General features: G+C 35.7%; 1 protein-coding gene across 3 annotated transcripts; it reads right to left on the bottom strand.

Moving 5' to 3' along the window:
* Positions 1-1,484: 1,484 nt before the first annotated feature.
* ATP6V1G3 (ATPase H+ transporting V1 subunit G3) lies at positions 1,485-19,826 on the bottom strand. Of its 3 annotated transcripts, none has more exons than XM_025403385.1 (5): positions 19,756-19,826; positions 19,449-19,565; positions 15,503-15,548; positions 7,932-8,032; positions 1,485-1,802 (listed from the first exon to the last, which is right to left on the bottom strand). In XM_025403385.1, the coding sequence occupies exons 2-4, from the start codon at positions 19,528-19,530 to the stop codon at positions 7,981-7,983; spliced, it is 180 nt and encodes a 59-aa protein (XP_025259170.1). In that variant the 5' UTR covers positions 19,531-19,565; positions 19,756-19,826; the 3' UTR covers positions 1,485-1,802; positions 7,932-7,980. The 3 variants fall into 3 exon arrangements, with proteins under 3 accessions (XP_025259170.1, XP_025259153.1, XP_025259160.1); XM_025403368.1 differs by having other exon boundaries at positions 15,503-15,520; XM_025403375.1 differs by lacking the exon at positions 15,503-15,548.
* Positions 19,827-20,379: the final 553 nt, after the last annotated feature.

Genomic DNA, 20,379 nt, shown 5'->3' with positions numbered 1-20,379 from the left:
CCATTTACCTAACATGCATATAAAATTGACTATTTCTGAGATACTAAGATATGTGATAAAATTTTAACTTTTTCTCCTAAAAAGAAACAATGATACTAGTAATCTAAAACAGGGATCCCCAATGCCTGGGCCACAGACTGGTATCTGTCCGTGGCCTGTTAGGAACTGGGTCACCCAGCAGAAGGTCAGTGGTAGTTGAGCAAGCATTACCACCTGAGCTTGGCCTCCTGTCAAATCAGCAGTGGCATTAGATTATCATAGGAGTACGAATCCTATTGTGATCTGCACATGTGAGGGATTTAGGTTGCATGTTCCTTATGAGAATCTAATGCCTGATGATCTGAGGTGGAACGGTTTCATCCCAAATCTATCTTGCCCTGCTACCCCTCCATCCTTGGAAAAATTGTCTTCCATGAAACTGGTCCCTGTTCTAAAAAGGTTGGGGACCACTGATCTAAAACAATGATCAATTAAAATCATTTCAGTTTATGATTTTAATTCCAGTCTAAACAAAAGTTAATTATTGTTACCAAACTATACATATAGTCAGAGATTCATATATTTGAAGATTATATGAATAGTTTGGTGACAATAATTAACTATTGTTTAGACTGGAATTAAAATTTGTCTGCATCTATTACTTGAAAATCAAAGACTTTATAGTACCCATGCTTCTTACTAATGCAAATACAGGAGCTGTGCAGGTAAGCAGTTTGGTAAGAAGTAAAGGGTGTGAACATTGGAGTCACATTGCCCAGTTTGAAGCCCAGTGCTGCCACTGTTATACAAACAACTCCAGGCAAGTTCCTTTGTTTTGCTTCTCATTTTGTAAAACAAGAGCACTAGTACTGCTTACACAGTAGGATTGAGATAATATGTACATTTTGCTAACAAAGTACTTAGTATTTAGCTAAGCTAAATTCTTGACTGGGCTAGTGGTACACTAACCTAATATATCCCCTGGGAGTTTTCTTTGTATTTCTTTTTTTTTTTTTTTTTTTTTTAATTTTTTTCAAAGTTCCAAAATCTGTTACTAGCTTATTTATCATTTACTTTTTTCTTTTAAAGTAGTATCTGTTTAGTTGAGATCAGACAGACAGAATGATTATAAAACCCATCTATGTTTAAAAATGGCTATATAACCCATCATTCTTTGTCTCTGTCTCTCTGTTTTACTGGTTTCCTCATTGATTACTGAATTAAATAAAACCATTGACATGTTCATTTTTAGATCTGTTGAAGAGTCATAATTATATCTTGCTTAAAGATGATCTTTTAGCAAATTACCTTTTAACACAATTAAGAGTACATTTTCTAAATCGATGAAAAGGAGAAGGAATAAAAAACCCACGCCCACTGAAAAGCTGTCATGACCATGTATTTCTTTCAAGTGTTAAAAAACATGTTACTCTTCTGCATTCTTGACTTACTCCAAGTTAAATGATAAGGTCATAATTATTACTAGAAAAGATATAGCAACAGTGGTATTTTGTTTTGTTTAATTCAGTGCTGATGTATGAGTTATGTCACATTTCCTGTAAATGTAAATTTAAGGTTCGCATTTCAAATTTCTTAATATAAAAACATGAAGCCATAAGCAACCAGGTGGCACTCACACACCTTTTTTTTTAGTTGGTGGCTCTGTAGTTCACATGGATTTCTGGTTTCATGTCACAGACCATACTCAAGAGCTGGTTCATCACACTTTCCATATATTTATTGTAGTGTCCATTAAGTTCTTGTATCTTCCCTAATGTTTGTTCTTCTATTTCATCTGAGAGATTACTCTGAGAGCCCATTATCTACCAAAACAAAACAGACAGAATTCATATCATAATACAATTGTTTTACAAGTTAAATTTGTCCTAGCCTGTTTACTGATGATTGTCCTATGATGCACAATTTTTGTAGATTTTTTTTCGGAGAACCAACAGGATCACCAATGCTATGAGTGGGAAGGATGAACTTTCATAAAATATTGAAACTGGTCATAGCAGGTTACTTTCACTTTTAACCAACCTCCACATGTTACAAATTGAATACACATTTGTAATCATTAAACCGTGCCCAGAAGTTCTTTTCCATCACATTTTTCATGTATTTATAATCGTTTCCATTTAGTTCCCATATATTCCCTATTGTTTACCTTCCGAGTTATAAGTCTGGAAAACATAGTTGAAAGACACCATTAAACCCACTTTTGCTGGTTTTTAAAGACTGAATAACTAGTTTTTCTATTTTTAAAATACATTATCTGAATTGTGTCTTGTTTTTATCAGGAAGATATTCACAATGTGTCCTGTAAGATACCTTTATGTGCACAAATGTATTTCTTTTCTTTCTTTCTTTTTTTTTTTTTTGAGACAGAGTCTTACTGTGTCACCCAGGCTGGAGTGCAATAGCGTGGTCTTGGCTCACTGCAACCTCCGCCTCCCAGGTTCAAACGATTCTCCCGCCTCAGCTTCGCAAGTAGCTGGAACTACAGGCATGTGCCACCACACCCTGCTAATTTTTGTATTTTTAGTAGAGACAGGGTTTCACTATGTTGGCCAGGCTGTTCTCAAACTCCTGACCTCATAATCTGCCTGTCTTGGCCTCCCAAAGTGCTGGAATTACAGACGTGAGTCACAGCACCCAGCTGCTGAAGTGTGTTTCTTTGGGTAATAGATATTATCTTGAAAAATTTAGTGTAAGTTGTATTTCTTTCAAATTGAATATGCTTGTTCATTTAGTTACATCATAATTGTAGACACAGTTTAATATATCTTTCTAATTGCTCTTTAATTGCCAGAGATTCCCATTATTTTCCATTATCTTCTCTTTCCATGTAGCTTCTTTATCAAGGAATGATTTGACCAAAATATAATTTCATCAGAGGAGTTAACAATTTAAAGGAATTCTGCAGTGAAACACTTTGAAAGTTAGCCTTTACTAAAGCAAAAAATCAACTCCTAATGTATCTCCTTTGTAAATTCAGCCTTTCTTAAACATGGCATTTTAAAGACAAGAAGACTGTTTTATGTTTGTTTGCTCTTTCCTTCTGTGAGTGTTTAGGAAAAGTATGCATTTAATTTAATACAAGATACTCCAGTAATGATTGACTTCTACTTCAGGGTGGTTAGACTATTCTAAATTCTAAAATCTGCATGATCTTTTTGAGTCCTAGGCTTGAAATCAAATGCCACTGAAGTGCTTGGGTTCGAGTTCTTTTCTGTTTACAGTCCAGGCAATGGGGTCTTCTCAGTTCAAAGAAAATAATTTTGAAAAGTTACAGCTTCTAAGACATCAAATAACTTTTGCAGAATAACATTTTGATAAGTGAGTATACAAGAAGCAGAAACATATGGATCGAATTTCCCTTGCTAAGAAGAAATTTTAAAATAGAAGAGAACTACTTATTGAAATGGTTCTACCAAGCTCAAAATTTTTCCTCTAAATTTAGTGTCTTAAGTGGGATTCTACTAAATTAAAAAAAATTGTCTAAATTCAATATCTTCTAGTGGTAAAAAATAAAAAACAAACTTGTGAAACTATTACCTACTTTTCTTTGGAACAGTATTAAAAATAGTTGTCTTTGGGTTGGTTTAGTGTAACTGTTGCGAATGACTTTGGAAAAGTTAATCTTAATCTCAGGTTCTCTATTTTTTTAAATAGGGATAATATCACCCATTTGATAAGATACTATAAAATGCAAACCAGATTCATTGGTAAGTGTGCAGAGCAGTTGTGTCTAACAAAAGTGTAATATGAGCCACAAAGGCAGCTCATATATATATATATATATAATTATAAATTTTCTAGAAGCCACATTAAAAGTGTAAAAGAAGTAGGTGCAGTTATTTTAATAATATATTTAACCTAATAATATTCATATTTTGACATACAATCAATATAAAAATTATTACATTCTTTTATTTCATACTAAGTCTTTGGAATATGGTATGTATTTTACACTTAAAGCACATCTTGATTGGGACTAGCTACACTTCATGTGCTTAGTAGCTACATGTGAAGTGGTCACCATTTTGGACAGTGCAGCAATAAATGACAGCTGTTAATATTAGTTGAATTCTTAATGTGGCTTTTCAAGACACCCTAATCATTTTCCAGACAGACTTATAAAGATGACTCTTAACACAGAAGTTTAACTCTGAACAAGTAATCAGTACATGTTAGTGATTACTAGTATAATTTTCACTGATTACTCCACTTGTACTTTTCAAATTTTTCCAATCTGTTTTGTATTTTCAGAAACATTGTAATACCCTTGTAATATCCCATAATGCTGTGTCTCATCCTGCATAATTAAACAAAATATTGTTTCTGAGTTTATTTGATGCCCAGTGATTTGAGTTTCTGCAGTGTTTCCTATGCAGTACTATAACAATGACTAGTCATATACTATTTTAAATGGTTTTCCTAGGGAAGAATTCCATATCTTGATATCTGCAGGCCGAGTATTGATTTAACCCATGTAGGAGTTTCAGTGAATGAAGGTAAGTGGCACAAAGGCAAGAATCATGTTCCTTGATGTATTATAAGTGCCTTAAACACTATCTGACACTTAATAGATGCTCAATATACATTCATATTGAGTAGAATGATCAGATCTCTTGATATTACAGAGAACTCATTACCTATGTTCTGTTGCTCATGTTGGTGGAAGCCTGATACCTGAATGTTTGGAAGAATATATAAGTTAGTAGTCGATAATTCTGTAACATGTCATGATGGGTTTAAGAGTGACATGTGAGGACTTCTCCATTTTAATTTTCAGAATGTCAGTGTTGAAACTGATGTATAGCTTTACACCATAATGACTGATGGTGATGGAAGATCTTTAAATATTCAATACGTTTCCTTATAAGTTGTTTAAATGTTCCAGTTTAAGGTAAAGCAGAGCTTCGGGTCCCATCGTCACAAGAAAAACAGTTTTATGCTCTCAATTTGTGACTGTCTCCAGCAAACAAAATGCTCTTGGGATATAAATTCAGGAAGACAGAGTAAAGATATAAAGGTCTTCAGTATGCCCAAGGCAACCATTTTCAGATTTTTTTTTTTTTTTTTTTTTTTTTTTTGAGACGGAATCTCGCTCTGTCTCCCAGGCTGGAGTGCAGTGCCACGATCTCGGCTCACTGCAAGCTCCGCCCCGGGTTCACAACATTCTCCTGCCTCAGCCTCCCGAGTAGCTGGGACTGCAGGCACCCGCCACATCGCCCGGCTCATTTTTTGTATTTTTGGTAGAGACGGGGTTTTACCATGTTAGCTAGGATGGTCTCGATCTCCTGACCTCGTGATCCGCCCACCTCGGCCTCCCAAAGTGCTGGGATTACAGGCGTGAGCCACCGCGCCCGGCCCATTTTCAGATTTTCTATTTAGATTCATGATCTATCTGACTTTTACTTGTATTAACAACAGATTTAATTTTTCTACTATAGTCCAGATTTCTTTTTAGCAATGTAATATCTTCTTTAGATAGGGTAGCACTAAGGAAGGGATAAATAGATTTTTGATGAAACAATATTTGCTAATGTACAGCCCACATTGGGATACCTGCTTCCGTTGATAAGTCAGGGAACTTGAAAAATCACATATATTAACAAGAGCTAAAAAGCAACAAAAAGTAACATCAAGATACAACACCCACAGCAGACAGGAGGCTGGTTTCTTGAGTCTCCTCCCAGACCTCTTAATTGCCCTGGGTTAATGAGGATGAGATTTAAGTGGAATAGCAATATGCCTGACATATGGAGGTCACGCCAAGGAGAGAAGATCTGTGCTAATGGTTTTACAATATGCTTGAAGTAGCCGAGGCTTAAATATGCTGACCTTTCTATGTGAGCTTTTGATCAAATAACTGTGAAATTGGCTTGGAGTGCTAATTATGAGAGCGATGAGGAGTTTTAATTATTTAATTGTGAACTAAAGCAGAAAACAAATAACCAGAACAAGAGATATATCTGATAAGATTCCTCTGGGGAAATGATATTTGAAGAGATTTAACACCAGCACTTTCTGAAATTGTGATCAGTTCTGTTATTACTTAAAAAAATGGAAATAATTATATCAGAAATATCCTATATGAGATAATCAAAGCTGGAGAATGTTAAAGATGATTATTTTCTCAGGTCCTAATAGATTATGGCTATGATAGGATTCAATAAGAAAGAAAATCAAAGAAAAAATATTATTCGTTCTTTCAACAAATATTTATTGCATGTCTACTGTGTGGCAGGCACTGTTCTAATGTCTAGGAAAATAGAGACCAAAACCAAGAAATGATTCTTTTGGTGTTTAAAGCCCCAGAAGGAAAGATAGGCAATATGCAAAAAAAGTAAATATAAAATATATCAGATAATGCTAAGTGCTATGAGGAAAAAGAATGGACTACAATATGTATTTATGACAGACACAATTTTAGATAAAGTGATCAGGAAGAGGCACTAACAATTGAATTGAGATCAGAGAAAGATGAATGTATCTAAAGAAAAAAAATGTAGGACATGAGAATGGTACATGCAAAGGCCCTGTGGTAGGGGCATGTTCTATCTGTTGGAGGAAGAACAAAAGACCAATATGGATAGAACAGAACTAATAGAGTCTAGGGTGGTAGAAAATGTGATGAGAGAGATAGCCAAAGGCCAGTCATGGAGGGTTGTATGAACTTAGGACTTTAGGATTTCTTATTTTTGAACACTGATAAAAATTTTTGTGTTTGCTGAGTGGTCCACTTAATCCTAGAAAGGACATTTTTTATTTGACAAAAAAGGTTTTGTTATTATGTAGTCCAATTTATCTGATCCTACATGAACTCCTTATCCATTACCATTAAAATAAAAGTTGTAAATAAAGAAGATTTCCAAATTGCTAATAATTTATTTGAAATGTCAGGCTTCTGCACAGAGCTTTGTTTATATTTTTACTGAGGCCAAAATAAAATGTCATAAAAAATTTAGTTATGATACATGGAGTTTAGCACTTTCTTTTAGCCCATGTTGCAACATGGAAAGGAAGGTGTAGGCTCCAAAGATTTCATGCATTTATGATTTACAGTAAGCTGCAGATATTTAAAAATATGCCAGTGTAGGAAAAAGCATTTCTTTATCTCTAAATGAAAGATTTATTGAATGAGTCAGCCAGTTACAAAGGGAAACATCAGGAAATACCAGAAAGCTTTTCAGCAATTTGCAGCAATATCTACTTTGGTCATTTGTAAATCTTGGAAATGTTATTTATGTAACTAAACATATATATTTATATAAAAACAGGTTCTCTCAAGTTTTTGCTTACTAAAATATGTTAGTCAACAATCAGTGGTAGGAATGAGACTTTAAGCAATCCATTCAGCTTGTATATTTGTGAATATGATTTTTAACATATACTATATATTACGTAATAACTACTGATTGACCCTTTGTGTGAGAAATTAAAAATGCGTTGAAAGTGAAAACGTAAAATCAGTAATTATTATGTTTAAGATTTAGCTTGATGTTCAGCTTGGTTGAACTATGTCTGCTCAATTGCAGCATATTTTTTTCTCTCAGTATTCTATATTACACCTTATGAATATGCGTCTTATCTATTCTGCATAAGAAACAGTGCTGACTTTCTCTTTTTTTTTGTTTTTGAGACGAAGTCTTGCTCTGACGCCCAGGCTAGGGTGCAGTGGCACGATCTCGGCTCACTGCAAGCTCCGCCTCCCAGGTTCACACCACTCTTCTGCCTCAGCCTCCCGAGTAGCTGGGACTACAGGCACCCGCCACCACGCCCGGCTAAATTTTTGCATTTTTTTAGTAGAGATGGGGTTTCACCGTGTTAGCTAGGATGGTCTCTATCTCCTGACCTTGTGATCCGCCCGCGTCGGCCTCCCAAAGTGCTGAGATTACAGGAGTGAGCCACTGCGCCCAGCCGGTGCTGACTTTCTTACTCACCTTAGATTGTATTAATCGAAACTCCTTCTCTCTCTGCATTCTGTACTGGTCAATTTCTACCATTGCTTCCTCCTTGGCTTGCTTCAATCGCTTTCCTTTTCCTGAAAATTAACAATTATATATATATATACATATATTAACAAGGATATATATAAATAACTGTATATATATGTTACACACATATGCATATGGAACTGCAAACTTAGTTTTTTAAAAATAGATACATTCTTCATTATTTTTTGATTATTTTTTCTAGAATGGCAAACTTTACTAAAAAACAATAGATATTGAAAAATTTATTATTTTTTATTGGATTCTTTAGGGCACATAAATGAAAACTTTTTTTTCACACTTACATGTTTAAATAAAATATCTGCCCATTTACTCACAGCAGTAATGCCAGAGAACAGATTTTAGCTGTCACTTATTCAAAAAGACATTATTTGGTCAGATTTTCGGTCTTGATTTGCTGCCAGAATCCTTCAGTCCACACCAACTGGATCCTATTTAACACTGGCAGATCTCCAAAATCGCTACAAACATGCAACTCAGACTCTATCAAACTAAACTTACAATTTTTAAAAACGGTTTATTGGGATTTTTCCTTACCATTTGTTGACTCTACAATGTCTGATTAAGCCTCACAATACATCAAAGCAATTTTTTTTTTTTTTTTTTTTGTAACTTTCTCTGAGGGGAACTTGCTTGAAAGTGGCTATAAAACCAATTGTTTTTAATGATTAGGAGATTTAGTTAAGTAGCCTTTTTTGTTTTATTAAGAGCAAAGGTGTAAGCCTTAAGCTAGCAGACAACATAAATGAAAGTTTTAGACGAATACAATGCTGTGGTAATCATTAGCTGAGCACATGACTTTTTCTGACAACAAGAGTAAGTTTGGTGGGGGGGCGCGGTTATAGACTAATATTAATTGGTGCTTTGCTCTCTCCACCCACCACCTTGGGGCTTAGCTACTAATGCTTCATGATCATTAAAACTTTAAAGAAATTCTGAACTACATTAAAATTCTTTTTTTCTATGAATCTATTGTCTTTCAATTTCAGTAAAATGCCTGTATTCTTTTGCCCATTTAATAGATTTTTCCTCTGATAATGTTTCTTAAGTATTGTTTACAATTTCTGTCAACCATTTGTTATATTGTAAAGACTTTGAACTATAAAAAAATGTGTTCTCAGGTAGCATGAAAGAAAATCCGAGTGTAAACTTTTATTTGTCTTCCATTTACCTATGTATGTATCTACCTTTGCAGCATTTGCACAGAGATTATTTCTCAATTTCTTTCTCTTCTGAGTTGCTTCACTAGTCACTGTATGTATGTGGAATAAAAAGAGTCACTGAGTTACGTATTGAAATGTGTCTCTTTTAATGTCTACCACCCTTGAATGGAACTGGGAAGTCCTCATTCAGGACAGACATTTCGCTCTGCCTACACTTTCTTTAAAATCCAAGGTCTGCTGAAAACTGCTGCTCTTCTGTTGCTTGAGGCTTAATGGAACATTAATAGCAATGCTTATCTTTATCTTAATTAATGCTCATTACCATTTTGTATATACCGATTCCTTCATTCTCTATAGTTGTAACCATTTTGTGACAACTACACATATGTTATTCACAGAGATTCTCTGTGAACAGAATAAATCAATGATATGTTGGTAGGAAAAACTATTCCTTGATCTCCAACCTGCTTTCTTCTATCTGTTTGTCATTTACATCAGGACAAAAATACAGAATGTTAATGTATTGATTTTTGTTTAGTAATAATGGGTTGTAGGATACATAATTATTTTACAAAATAAATCACATGCCTCACTACTCTCCATCTTAATTGCATAATATCTAAAAATAGTGGTTTTAAAGTTATGCCTCTCTAGCACATTAAAAAAAAATCATAGGAAAGGCTCTGTGTGCCCTACCCTTGAGCAGAATTCAGCACTCCACTAAGAGGCTATATATTAGCTCCATCACACGGTGACAGGCTCAGAGTGTGTCTGTGATTCCCTTGTCATGGCACCAGTCACCTGCTGGTTCTCATTCAATTAAATGGGAGAGCCACAGGGAAATCGTTGCTGGCACAGCAATTTTCTGGATAGACTCAGCAGCTGCTGCTGTGTGAGAGCCTGCATATGCTCCACCTGATTTAATCCAGTGGAAAAAAACTGGAGCCTAAAGCCCACTGTTCTGTTAGAGGTGAAGCAAAATGCATGCATCAAATCCACTCATACTAACCTCTAACTTGCTTCTCTCTCTGTGTAAGAATATGGCAATTCTGAAATTATACTTATTTCTTTGTAAGCATTAACAACATGGCTGCTGTGACCAAAAGTGGGAAGAAAAGACATTTGGACTGATTTTAAGGTGGTTTGTGGGAAAAGGATTAAGAAAATCAATTTTGGGCAGCAATTTTACACACTGAACTCTGTGTAGGAGACAAAGGGTAATGCTCGAAGATGGAATCTTCCTGGCCTTCTCATTAGGACAGGCCAGGTGAACTGACTGTTCCCAGAGGTGATAAGTTCGTGAGGTACAGAGAAACCTAATTCTGTTGATTGCTAAATTTGTTCTAGACTCTTCCTGATGGAGAAGATAGGATTTCATTTATCATCTAAGGCAATCAGAATCATGCACTAGGCATCACTGCAATAAAACATTAGAAGCTTTGTAACTTTTAGCAGGTTACTGAGTTTTCTCATGTATAAGACAGAGTTAATAATGTACTATAAAAAGTTATTGGAGAGATTATTAAAATGTATATAAAATGCTTGACAAAAGTAGTTATTTAATTATTTTAAATCATTATTAGGAACACAGGTCCAATTCCTAGGGCCTTTTGCTAAAAAAAAAAAAAAGGCAAGGAGTGAAAAAAAAAAAGAAGGCAAGGAGTAAAGCATGAGTTTGAGGAGAAGTCCTCAGGCTGTCACTAGAGAAGCCTCTGGAAGCTTTCCCTAGGATATTTAATTGGAGGTATGCAGAGGACATGCTGGGCAGACAAGATTGGGATGCAGGAGGAAGGTCTGAAATGAGGACAGAGATTTGCATGTTAGTCATTGGGGCCTGTTTATATGCTGGTTATAGCAATGGGATTTAGACAGAAGTCAAGGGAGAGTATACAGAATGAGGAGAAAAGAAGGCTAAAGTCTCAACTTGGGGGAATATTAACACTCAACCTTCAAGAAAAAGGAGGAGGAAGCTTGGAAGGAGCAAGTAGTAGTCAGAGAAGTAGGAGAAACCAAAAGACAGAAGAGAACATTCCAAGAAGGACATGGCCAGCGGTATCAAATGACACAGAGAACTGAAATAAGAGATATTTAATCAATGTTACTAGATGTCTATTATGCACCACACACTATTGTAGATCTATGGATATAGCAGTGAAAGCTGCAAACTTTTTGTTTCATGGAGTTTGTGTTCTGAATGTAGTTGGGGAGATAGAAAATGGACAATAAGTATATAATATGTCAGGGATGATGATGAAGAAGAAAGGAGAATAAGGGGTAGAGAAACATGGTGTTGGATTCTACTTTAGACAGTTCAGGCCTCTCAGATGAAACAGTATGTGAACAGAGGCCTAAAGGAATAAGGCAACTAGTCATGCAGATATCTGAAGGGGAGAAGTCTTCCAGGCAGAGAGAACAGCAAATGCAGAGGCCTTGAGGTGGGAGGATGTTTGCCATGCTGAAGGGAGAGCAAAAACACCATCATGGCTGGAGCAAAGAGAAGAGGATGGTTGAATGTTAGGAGATGGTATTAGATAGTAGCAGGACCAGGTCATGTTGATCTCACAGGGCATGGTAAAACTTTTGGTCTTTGGAATACTAAATTCATGAAGGGTTCTTAGCCAAGGCGTGACACAATACTACTTGTGATTTAAAAGGATTTCTTGACTGGGCATAGTGGCTCATGCCTGTAATCACAGCACTTTGGGAGGCCGAGGCAGGTGGATCATGAGGTCAAGGGATCAAGACTATCCTGGCCAACATGGTGAAACCCCGTCTCTACTAAAAATACAAAAATTAGATGAGCATGGTGGTGCATGCCTGTAGTTCCAGCTACTTGGGAGGCTGAGGCAGGAGAATCTCTTGAACTCAGGAGACAGAGGTTCAATGAGTCGAGATCACACCACTGGCAACAGAGTGAGACTCTGTCTCAAAAAAAAAAAAAAAATTTCTTTGGCTGGTTTGGTGAAAATAGAAAATACACTGTGGGGTAAAGGAGAAGCAGGAAGATCAGTTTGGAATTTGTTGCAATTGTTCAGGCAAATGTTAATAATTGCTGGAAATGGTAAAGTAGTAGTGGAGCTGGCAAGAAGAGGGTAGATATATTTTGGAGGTGGAGTTGATACATGAGCATGAGAGACAGGTACGAGTCAATGATGACAGCAACATTTTATTTTGGGGATGGAGTCAATACTGCAATTTCATTGATATGCCTATTCAATATCCAATAGTGACGCTGAGAAGGCTGACATTTACATGAACTTAGAGATCAGGGAAGCAACAAGTGCTGGGAATATCAAGTTTGGGAGTCATCAACATGAAGCTGGTATGTAAAGCCATGAGATTAGATGAGACCACCTCAGAAGTATCTGCTGATATATAAGAGAATAGGTCCAAATTGGGGTCCCGACTTTAGAGATTGAGAAGACAATAGGAAGCCAACCATGAGAGTAGTGTTCCAAAGTCAAATGAAGAAAGAGTTTCAAAGATGAAAGAGGGATCTAATTGTGAATGAGATATTGAATTAACATTGGGTTTAGCAAGACTGGTGATCTTGGCAAGAGGAGCTATTGGTCGAGTTATATGAAGAAATGTTCAATAGAAAATGGAATGAAAAATTGTAGACACAGGGAATATAGGCAATTTCTTTGAGAAGTTTTAACCGACAAAGCAGAACAAAGAAAATAAAATAAGGGCTCAAGGTGGTCAAGTGGATTTGACAGTTAGAGGGTTTAATTGTGCCCCCCGAAAAGATATGTTGGAGTCCTAACTCCTGGTACCTCTAAATGTGACCTTACTTGGAGATAGGGTCTTTGCAGATATAATCAGGTTAAAATGGGGTATAAAGGATTAAGATGGGTCCTAAATCCAGTAATTGGTTCTCTTATAAGGGAAATTTGAATACAGAGGCATAGAGTCAGAGCAGACACACAGGGAGGAAGGCCATGTAATAATGGACATACAGATTAAAACGATGCAGCTGCAAGACAAGGAGTGCCAAGGATGACTGGCTACCACAGTGACCAGGAAAGAGGTATGGGTGTTTCTCCCTTAGTTCCTCCAGAAGGATCCAACCCTGCTGGAACCTTCTGTTTGGACTTCTGGCCTCCAGAACTCTGAGATAATCAATTTCTATTTAAAGTCACCTAGTATATGGTAGTTTGTTACAGCATCTCTAGGAAACAAATGCAGAGAATCAGCAAGGAGCATAGAGAAAACAATGCTAGTTGAGCATTGGAGCCAAAGCCAGATACCCTAGTGCGGTGAAAAGAGTAGATATTGAAATGAATGTGCCACCTGACAAAAATATGCATAAACAGTTCAGAAGCCATTTTTATTTGCTGTATAAACAAAGGGTACTTTGGTAATGTTTGAAGATTTCTGTTAGTAATAACAATTTTTGATCTATTCTACCACTCAGAAAACAAAGCAAAACCAAACCAAACAAAACTTCTTGGCTTTAGGGGGTTGTCAATATTAAGATGAAACCAACCTGATTCAAAGAATGCTCTTACTTTTCCCAGCTACTACAAACATTGGGAAAGAAATGTCATCAGAAAAACAAAGAGGCAACCTCTCCTTTGGTGACTGTCACTGCTAGAGCTTCTCTTACACTAAATCTATTGCCTGTCAGATCTCCACTTCCTGGATATTTTCTTTTGCTTTTCTTCTACTTGTATTGTCCTTGTTAAAAATACAATAAATAGTTTTGTGTAGCTCCTGGACTGAATATAACCAAATCCTATTAATAGATGAAAATGCTCTGTGGTTATTATTTTAATATTACCCACTTGAAGAAATGAAAGCCCAATACACTTACAAATACCCTGTTAGTCTGTGGACTATAAAGGAAGAGGAAGTATTTACAGGCCTACAAAACTTGTAAGACAGGCCATGAAATTCTTATACAACAACTTTTATTTTATTAGTTTATTAAAAGTCTTGTCTTTATGAACAAAAGCATCCACTTGCATAGTGAAGAATTTATTAAATCGAGGTGCTTGTTTAAATAATTCAGAATATATGCATATTGGAAGCAAATAGGAAATTTGCTGATTTAAAAAAATTATTGATGGTTGGCATCCTATAGACCCACAAAAATAAATCTGAATTACAGTATTATCTGATGTATTATCTAGAATGCAGAAATATTTTCTTAAGTATTTATTTTGCACCAAAGTATAATTCAATGAAAGACCTCATAGAGGACCAGCTTAAGAAATCTCCAGGACTTAACTATTTTGCTGTTTTTGCAACAAAATTCTTTTTATTGGATATTAAAATAATATTAATAGCTAAAATTTCTTGAGCAACTTCTATATGCCAAGTGGTGCTTTAAGTCTTTCATAAGTGTTAACTCAGTTAATCATGACAACTCCATGAGGTAGGTACTGTTAATATCTCCATTTTGAGGCTGAGGAAATAGGCACAGCAAGGTTAAGAGGTAACCCGCCCAAGGTCACACAGCTAATAAGAAGCAGAAGTTAGAGAGGCACCCAGGCAGAGCAGCTGTAGGGGATAAGCACTGACCATACGATTTTTAGAGAAAGCTAGAGGAGTGTGTTCTTCACTTGTATTACAATTGTCTACAGCTTTTAGACATTTTTATTATAACTGCTTGTTCAATTTTTCTCATCTCCAGATTGGAAAATTTACTTTTTTTTTTTTTTTGCCGTTTCTTTCAATCTCTATCCTGTAATGCAATTTGTCATTTTTAGTTAAGCACAAATGCTACTTTCTGCAGCTTCCAAAGTAAATAAATTGAGTGTTTATTTCTAGGAGAGTTTACCATGTATGTTCAGAAATGATTTGGGAATATGAGTTCTTTATGTGATGTTGAATTGCATGCATTTGAGTATTTCAGAACGATGTTAATGCAGAGCTATAGAGTTTTAAAAGTTTGCAATGGGTGTAAGTGAAGTAAATACTTATCTTAAAAAAGGTCATGACTGAAAGTAAAAATGCAACATATTTCAGAGAAACACAAGCCTCTATTCCTCCTGTTGATAATGGTACTTTGAATTTCTAATCTAATTCTGATTGAAGTTTCAGGTCAATACCCCAACCTGGATCTCCAGGGCAGATCTCTGATGTTTAGGTAACTTGTCTTGGACCAACACACCCACTTCTATGTTTTGATTAATGAACAATTTATTAAGTAAAGAGCATTGAATCTAGGTAAGATAATTTAAAGTAGTGCAAACTACTGTGATTTCATCTAAATTCAACCAAAATAGTAAGGCTATTTTGCACATAAATATGTGTGAGAGCTTTAACTAATAAATATAACCTGTAATCAGTGAATACAGACAAATATCTGAACATTTCTAGTCATCCTACCAGAAGCAGTCCCAGTCTCTTTGTTTTAGGAAAAGTAGACCCAGAACTTACAGCAGGGGTAAAAACAAATGGAATGAGATCATTCTAGTCTATTTCTTTCTTCTATTGTTATTACTTATAGTAACATACAAAAATGCATGACATATATTAAAAATAAAAATAACTCCAGTGTGTATTTTGCTTTACTATCTTACACATATTTTTCTGATTCTTGCAACCTCTTGTTCATATGTATGTGTGTCTGCATGTATTATAACTTCTATTTTTATTTACAGAAAGAAAATCTGAAACTTGGAGATGTTAAATGACATTAAGAATCATAGGTTTTCAACTCAAGCTAATGCTTTTATACTCTACTACTTCCCAGTCTGACTTCCGAAGCCTATCCACATTCCTTCCCACGTCCCTGTCAGATTTCATCTCTCTCAGTAGCTGGTGTATGTCTTGAGAGCAGAGACCTGCATATTCAATTTCTATAGACCTCATGGCCTTCTGGAGAGTTCCTGATACATCAAGTTCATAATCCCTTATCTGTATCCCTAAAGGCAAAACACATAGACCATATACTGTATTATGTAGTAATTGCACCAGGATCTGAGGCAGTTCTCCTTATTGGAATATATTAATATTTTTGCAGCATAATATAAAAATAACCGTATTAATCTTGTATTTTCCTGAAACGATTAACATGTGAATTGCTGTTTTCTTTATCTTTTCCTCTTTCTTGCTCTTCCTTCTTCCTCTCTTTCTTTTTCTTAAAAATAATACACTCAAGAGTCTTGTTCTCGCTCTCTATGCCCAAGTTTCTGAGAGTCTTGTAAATAGATTTAAGAAAGAGAAAATGACCATAGACCTTCTAATAGTGGTGTTCACTATTGTGACTTCTTGGTCCTCATTCTGAATCTCATTATGCCTTAATATGTCAGAATTTCAAATGAATCTTTTTGTGGAAAAGTAAAGCAAAAGTATATGCGTTTACTAAAATGATAACTATCTTTACCTCTCCTGTCATCGTGACTCTTTTCCCTTTTTAAAATAGTAATTTGTGCATTATCTCACTGGGAAGTTCTTTAAGGAAGAACTAGGTCTTATTCATCAGTGTAAACATCAAAGTGGCCTGGAATTAGTAGATACCCAATGAACACTTATTGAATTAAATAAACAAATGAAACAAAAACCACTGAAACATTAGGGAAATTATAACATACCTAGTATATAAGGTAATATTTCTATTTTGCCATAGATTGCTTATGTGAGTAAGCTGTTGTAACTATAAACTGTAATACCTGCTGATAGCTTTAAGAAAACAGTTTCTATCCAGTTAAAACTGACCTCAAAGCCTGTGGCTTCTGAGGCAAAGAGGACAGGCTGACATTCTCCATAAAACTGAGTGCAGAGGTTAGTTGTTGAAAGTCAAAATATTTTCCAGCATGTCTTTAAAGCCTGGGTATTTATTATTACTGGTTGAATATCCCCTTGAATATTCATGAACAAAGACATGGCAGGCTAAGAAAAAAGTATGCAGGTATTTTAAGTTACTGGCAAATGAAATGAACATTTTTGTATAGAAATAAGACAATATGTACTTTTCAATACTGAATTCTGAGGAAAGATTGCCCAAGGACAGTATATTCACTAGAGAAAAGGAAAAGAAATTGGACTTTCATCTTTATTCTGAAATTTGAAGCCAGGTTGCCCTTAGTGGCTCCCACCCCAAAACAACTTGCATGTTTAGCAATTCTTTTATTCTTTAAGGACTTGAAAAAAGGAGAAATAGTTGGTAAAAATTATTTAGGTCATACAATAATATTGATTAATCTATACTCAATATTTCATTTTGTATCCTCCATAATAAGAAAGCAAAGGCAACATAACTATCACATCTTTAAATTATCTGGTCTTCTGTTCTGAAAATTTTAAATATTGTTAAAGAAGTGTTTTAAAAGGCCTGGCATGGTAGCTGACTCCTGTAATCGCAGTAATTTAGGAGGCAGAGGCAGGTGGATCTCTCGAGCTCAGGAATTTGAGACCAGCCGAGCAATATGGCGAAACCCCCATCTGTACAAAAATACAAAAATTGGCCAGGTGTGGTGCTGTGTATCTGTGGTCCCAGCTACTCTATAGGCTGAGGTATGGCTTTAGCCTGAGATGAAGGTTGCAAGGAGCCCAGATCATCTGCATTCCAGCCTAGGAACAGAAGCAGACCCTGTCTCAAAAAAAAAGAAAAGAAAAGAAAAGAAAGAAATGCAGAAATGAAGGAAGGAAGGAAGGAAGGAAGGAAGGAAAGAAGGAAGGAAGGCCCTGAAACTTTTAAAAAGAGAAAATTCTCTATGCTGTTTCAACCACAGTCCTGAACTGCTTTGTTTTCTATAAAATTACTCTGCATTCATATCGTCTTGCAACCATTTCCACACTTTGCTGTAGGAAAAGAAATTGAGAAATAGGTAAAGTTTGCCTTTACTCTCTTTCTTCTTCCTTTCCTCTTCTATCATCTCCACCTGGAGTCGTTCCTTTTGTGTTGTTGATGCCCATGTTGCTGAATGTTCAGGAAATCTATTTATCTTAAGAAAAGGAAATGAGTTTACCTGTGGTTGAAAACCTTCGTGTACCTGCCTTATTCCGGACTTACTTTCTTATGTTGTAATATATTCCTTCATTTCATTTATTACATTTAAATAATTCAGTACCTACTCCAATCCCATCACTACATTCATCCCAAGAGTTACATAAGTAACATTTTGAAAATATGGCCCCTGTTTTGCCAGACTGAATCTAATTGCAGAGGCAGGACACACAATCACAAGGAGAGTGAATGACACTGCAAATTATTGTAGATTGAATAATGAGGTGATATGAAATGGGATAGTGAAAAAAAAAAGTCTTGGCTTTGGGAACCTGAATTCCAGTTGTAGGTCTGAGACATATTAATTTTTTTATTATACAAATTGTGTAAATTTTGTAAAGCGCAGTGGTTAAGATCTGGGCTTGGAAATTACAGCTCATCTAAATCTTGTCTCTACCATTTACCCTCTGTGTGACCTTGGACAAGTTGTACAATTTCTCTAAGCTTCACTTTTGCTTTTTCAGTAAAGGTTGTGAGGAATAAAGATAAGCAATGAGCATGGTGCCCAGCACAATATTTTCTATTTTTAAAATATAACCTTGAACAAATCAATGACTCAATTTCTACATACATTGGGAATAATATTAATATCCTATTCATTTGGCTGTTGTGAGTATCAAAGAGAATAGGAAAGGGGTTGAAGTTCATTGAGGACATTCTATATGTAAGTACATGAATGCATGACCAAATGAAAAGACAGCTGAGTCCAGTGACAAGTGCCTGTAGTCCCAGCTATTTAGTAGGCTGAGGCAGCAGGATCTCTTGAGTTCAGGAGTTGGAGTCCAGCCAGGACAACATAGTGAGGCCCCCGTCTCTTGAAAATAATAAAAATAAAAAGAGAGGTAGAAAATGAGAATAAAATGAAAATATTTTAAAATATTAGATATTAAAAAGCTATCAAGAGGTTTGAGAATGAGCTATTATTATTTTGATTTTATGGAAATGAAAACTGATGCTTATAAAAAATAAGTAATTTGCTCAGGTTTACTCACTAATAAGTAGATTAAATCCAGAAGTTGTCTATCTCTTAACAATGTTGAGAAAACTGAGGCATGGCATAGCCAAGGTTTAAGCCCACATCTCTATAATCTTAATGTCCATGAACACGTGACCTCTCAAAAGAATCTGAATGAGGAAACTTCATCTGTACTCTAGAAATAAGGAACATATAGCTGGGTAATTTTAATGAATGGGTGAAGGTCTCACAGGGAGTATAGTAAACCAAAGTTTGAAACAAGGTCTGCCTAATCCAAAAGTCTACGCTTATCCTGCATTCCATTGCTTCGTTTATTTCGTGACAAACCCCTCACAAGCGAGACTTACTCTTCTTGGCTTCCTCTAGCTTGTCCTTGGCCCGTTTTTCTGCCTGAAGAAGCTGGTGGATTCCCTGAGACTGGCTCGTCATGGTAGTCTGCTCCAAGCAAGTGGCTTCTGTGAAATCTGGGAAGTAATGGGTTCACTTATCCTTTCAGAAATTAACATGTGACTCAGATTATTGTGTCAACAGAGAGTTCTAAATGCAGCTGTTTCACACTGGCTTGATTGGCCTGGATAGCTGGGTCCCAAGGAAAGTCCAAGGTGGTATCTAGAAAAACAAGTTAAACCAATGTGAATAAATTGAGAACTTAACCATTTCTGCCAATCTTAGCTCTTCTGTATGAGATAAGGAGATATAGATGAGGTGTTGCATCTACTTATAAATAATGAGTAAGAGACCTTTTAAGAATGTTAATTTCCCTAATCTTCCAAGAAACGTTGACATGTTTACTGAATTTTTCTTTTAAGTAACAAGATCTTTCTTGTTCTTTGTCCCTGCAGTACTTTGTTTCAGGTCTTTTTCTTTGTTTCTAGTGATTCGGTTATCTGCTTGCAGAAAATGTGTTAATCTTTTGTTAGGAAAGAGATTCCCTAGCTTTGCGCATAGAAAGTGGACTAAGGATTTTTTTCCCCCAAGGTCTCAGGTGACAGGAATGAAAAGATTTCTTTTGGGCACTGTGCTGCTCTTAAGTAATGCTGTAGGTTGAAGTTCCAGGGAGATCTTAGTATTGTGACTAAACAGTTAGTAATTTTAGCAGTAGTAATCGTAATAGAGATAGATTATAACTGTAGGTTTTGGAGTTAAAATAATTTAAACATGCATTTTATATTATTCAGTGTTTGTGGTAGGTATTGTCCTAAGACAGTACAATAAAATCCATCATACTGGATTTGATTCGATCCAGTAGCAATTGGACAAATGAGAATATTGGTCACA

Source organism: Theropithecus gelada, chromosome 1, assembly GCF_003255815.1.
Source record: "Theropithecus gelada isolate Dixy chromosome 1, Tgel_1.0, whole genome shotgun sequence".
Classification (NCBI taxonomy): domain Eukaryota; kingdom Metazoa; phylum Chordata; class Mammalia; order Primates; family Cercopithecidae; genus Theropithecus; species Theropithecus gelada.
The sequence above is the reverse complement of the archived record's forward strand: the minus strand, read 5'-3'. Positions and strand labels throughout refer to the sequence as shown.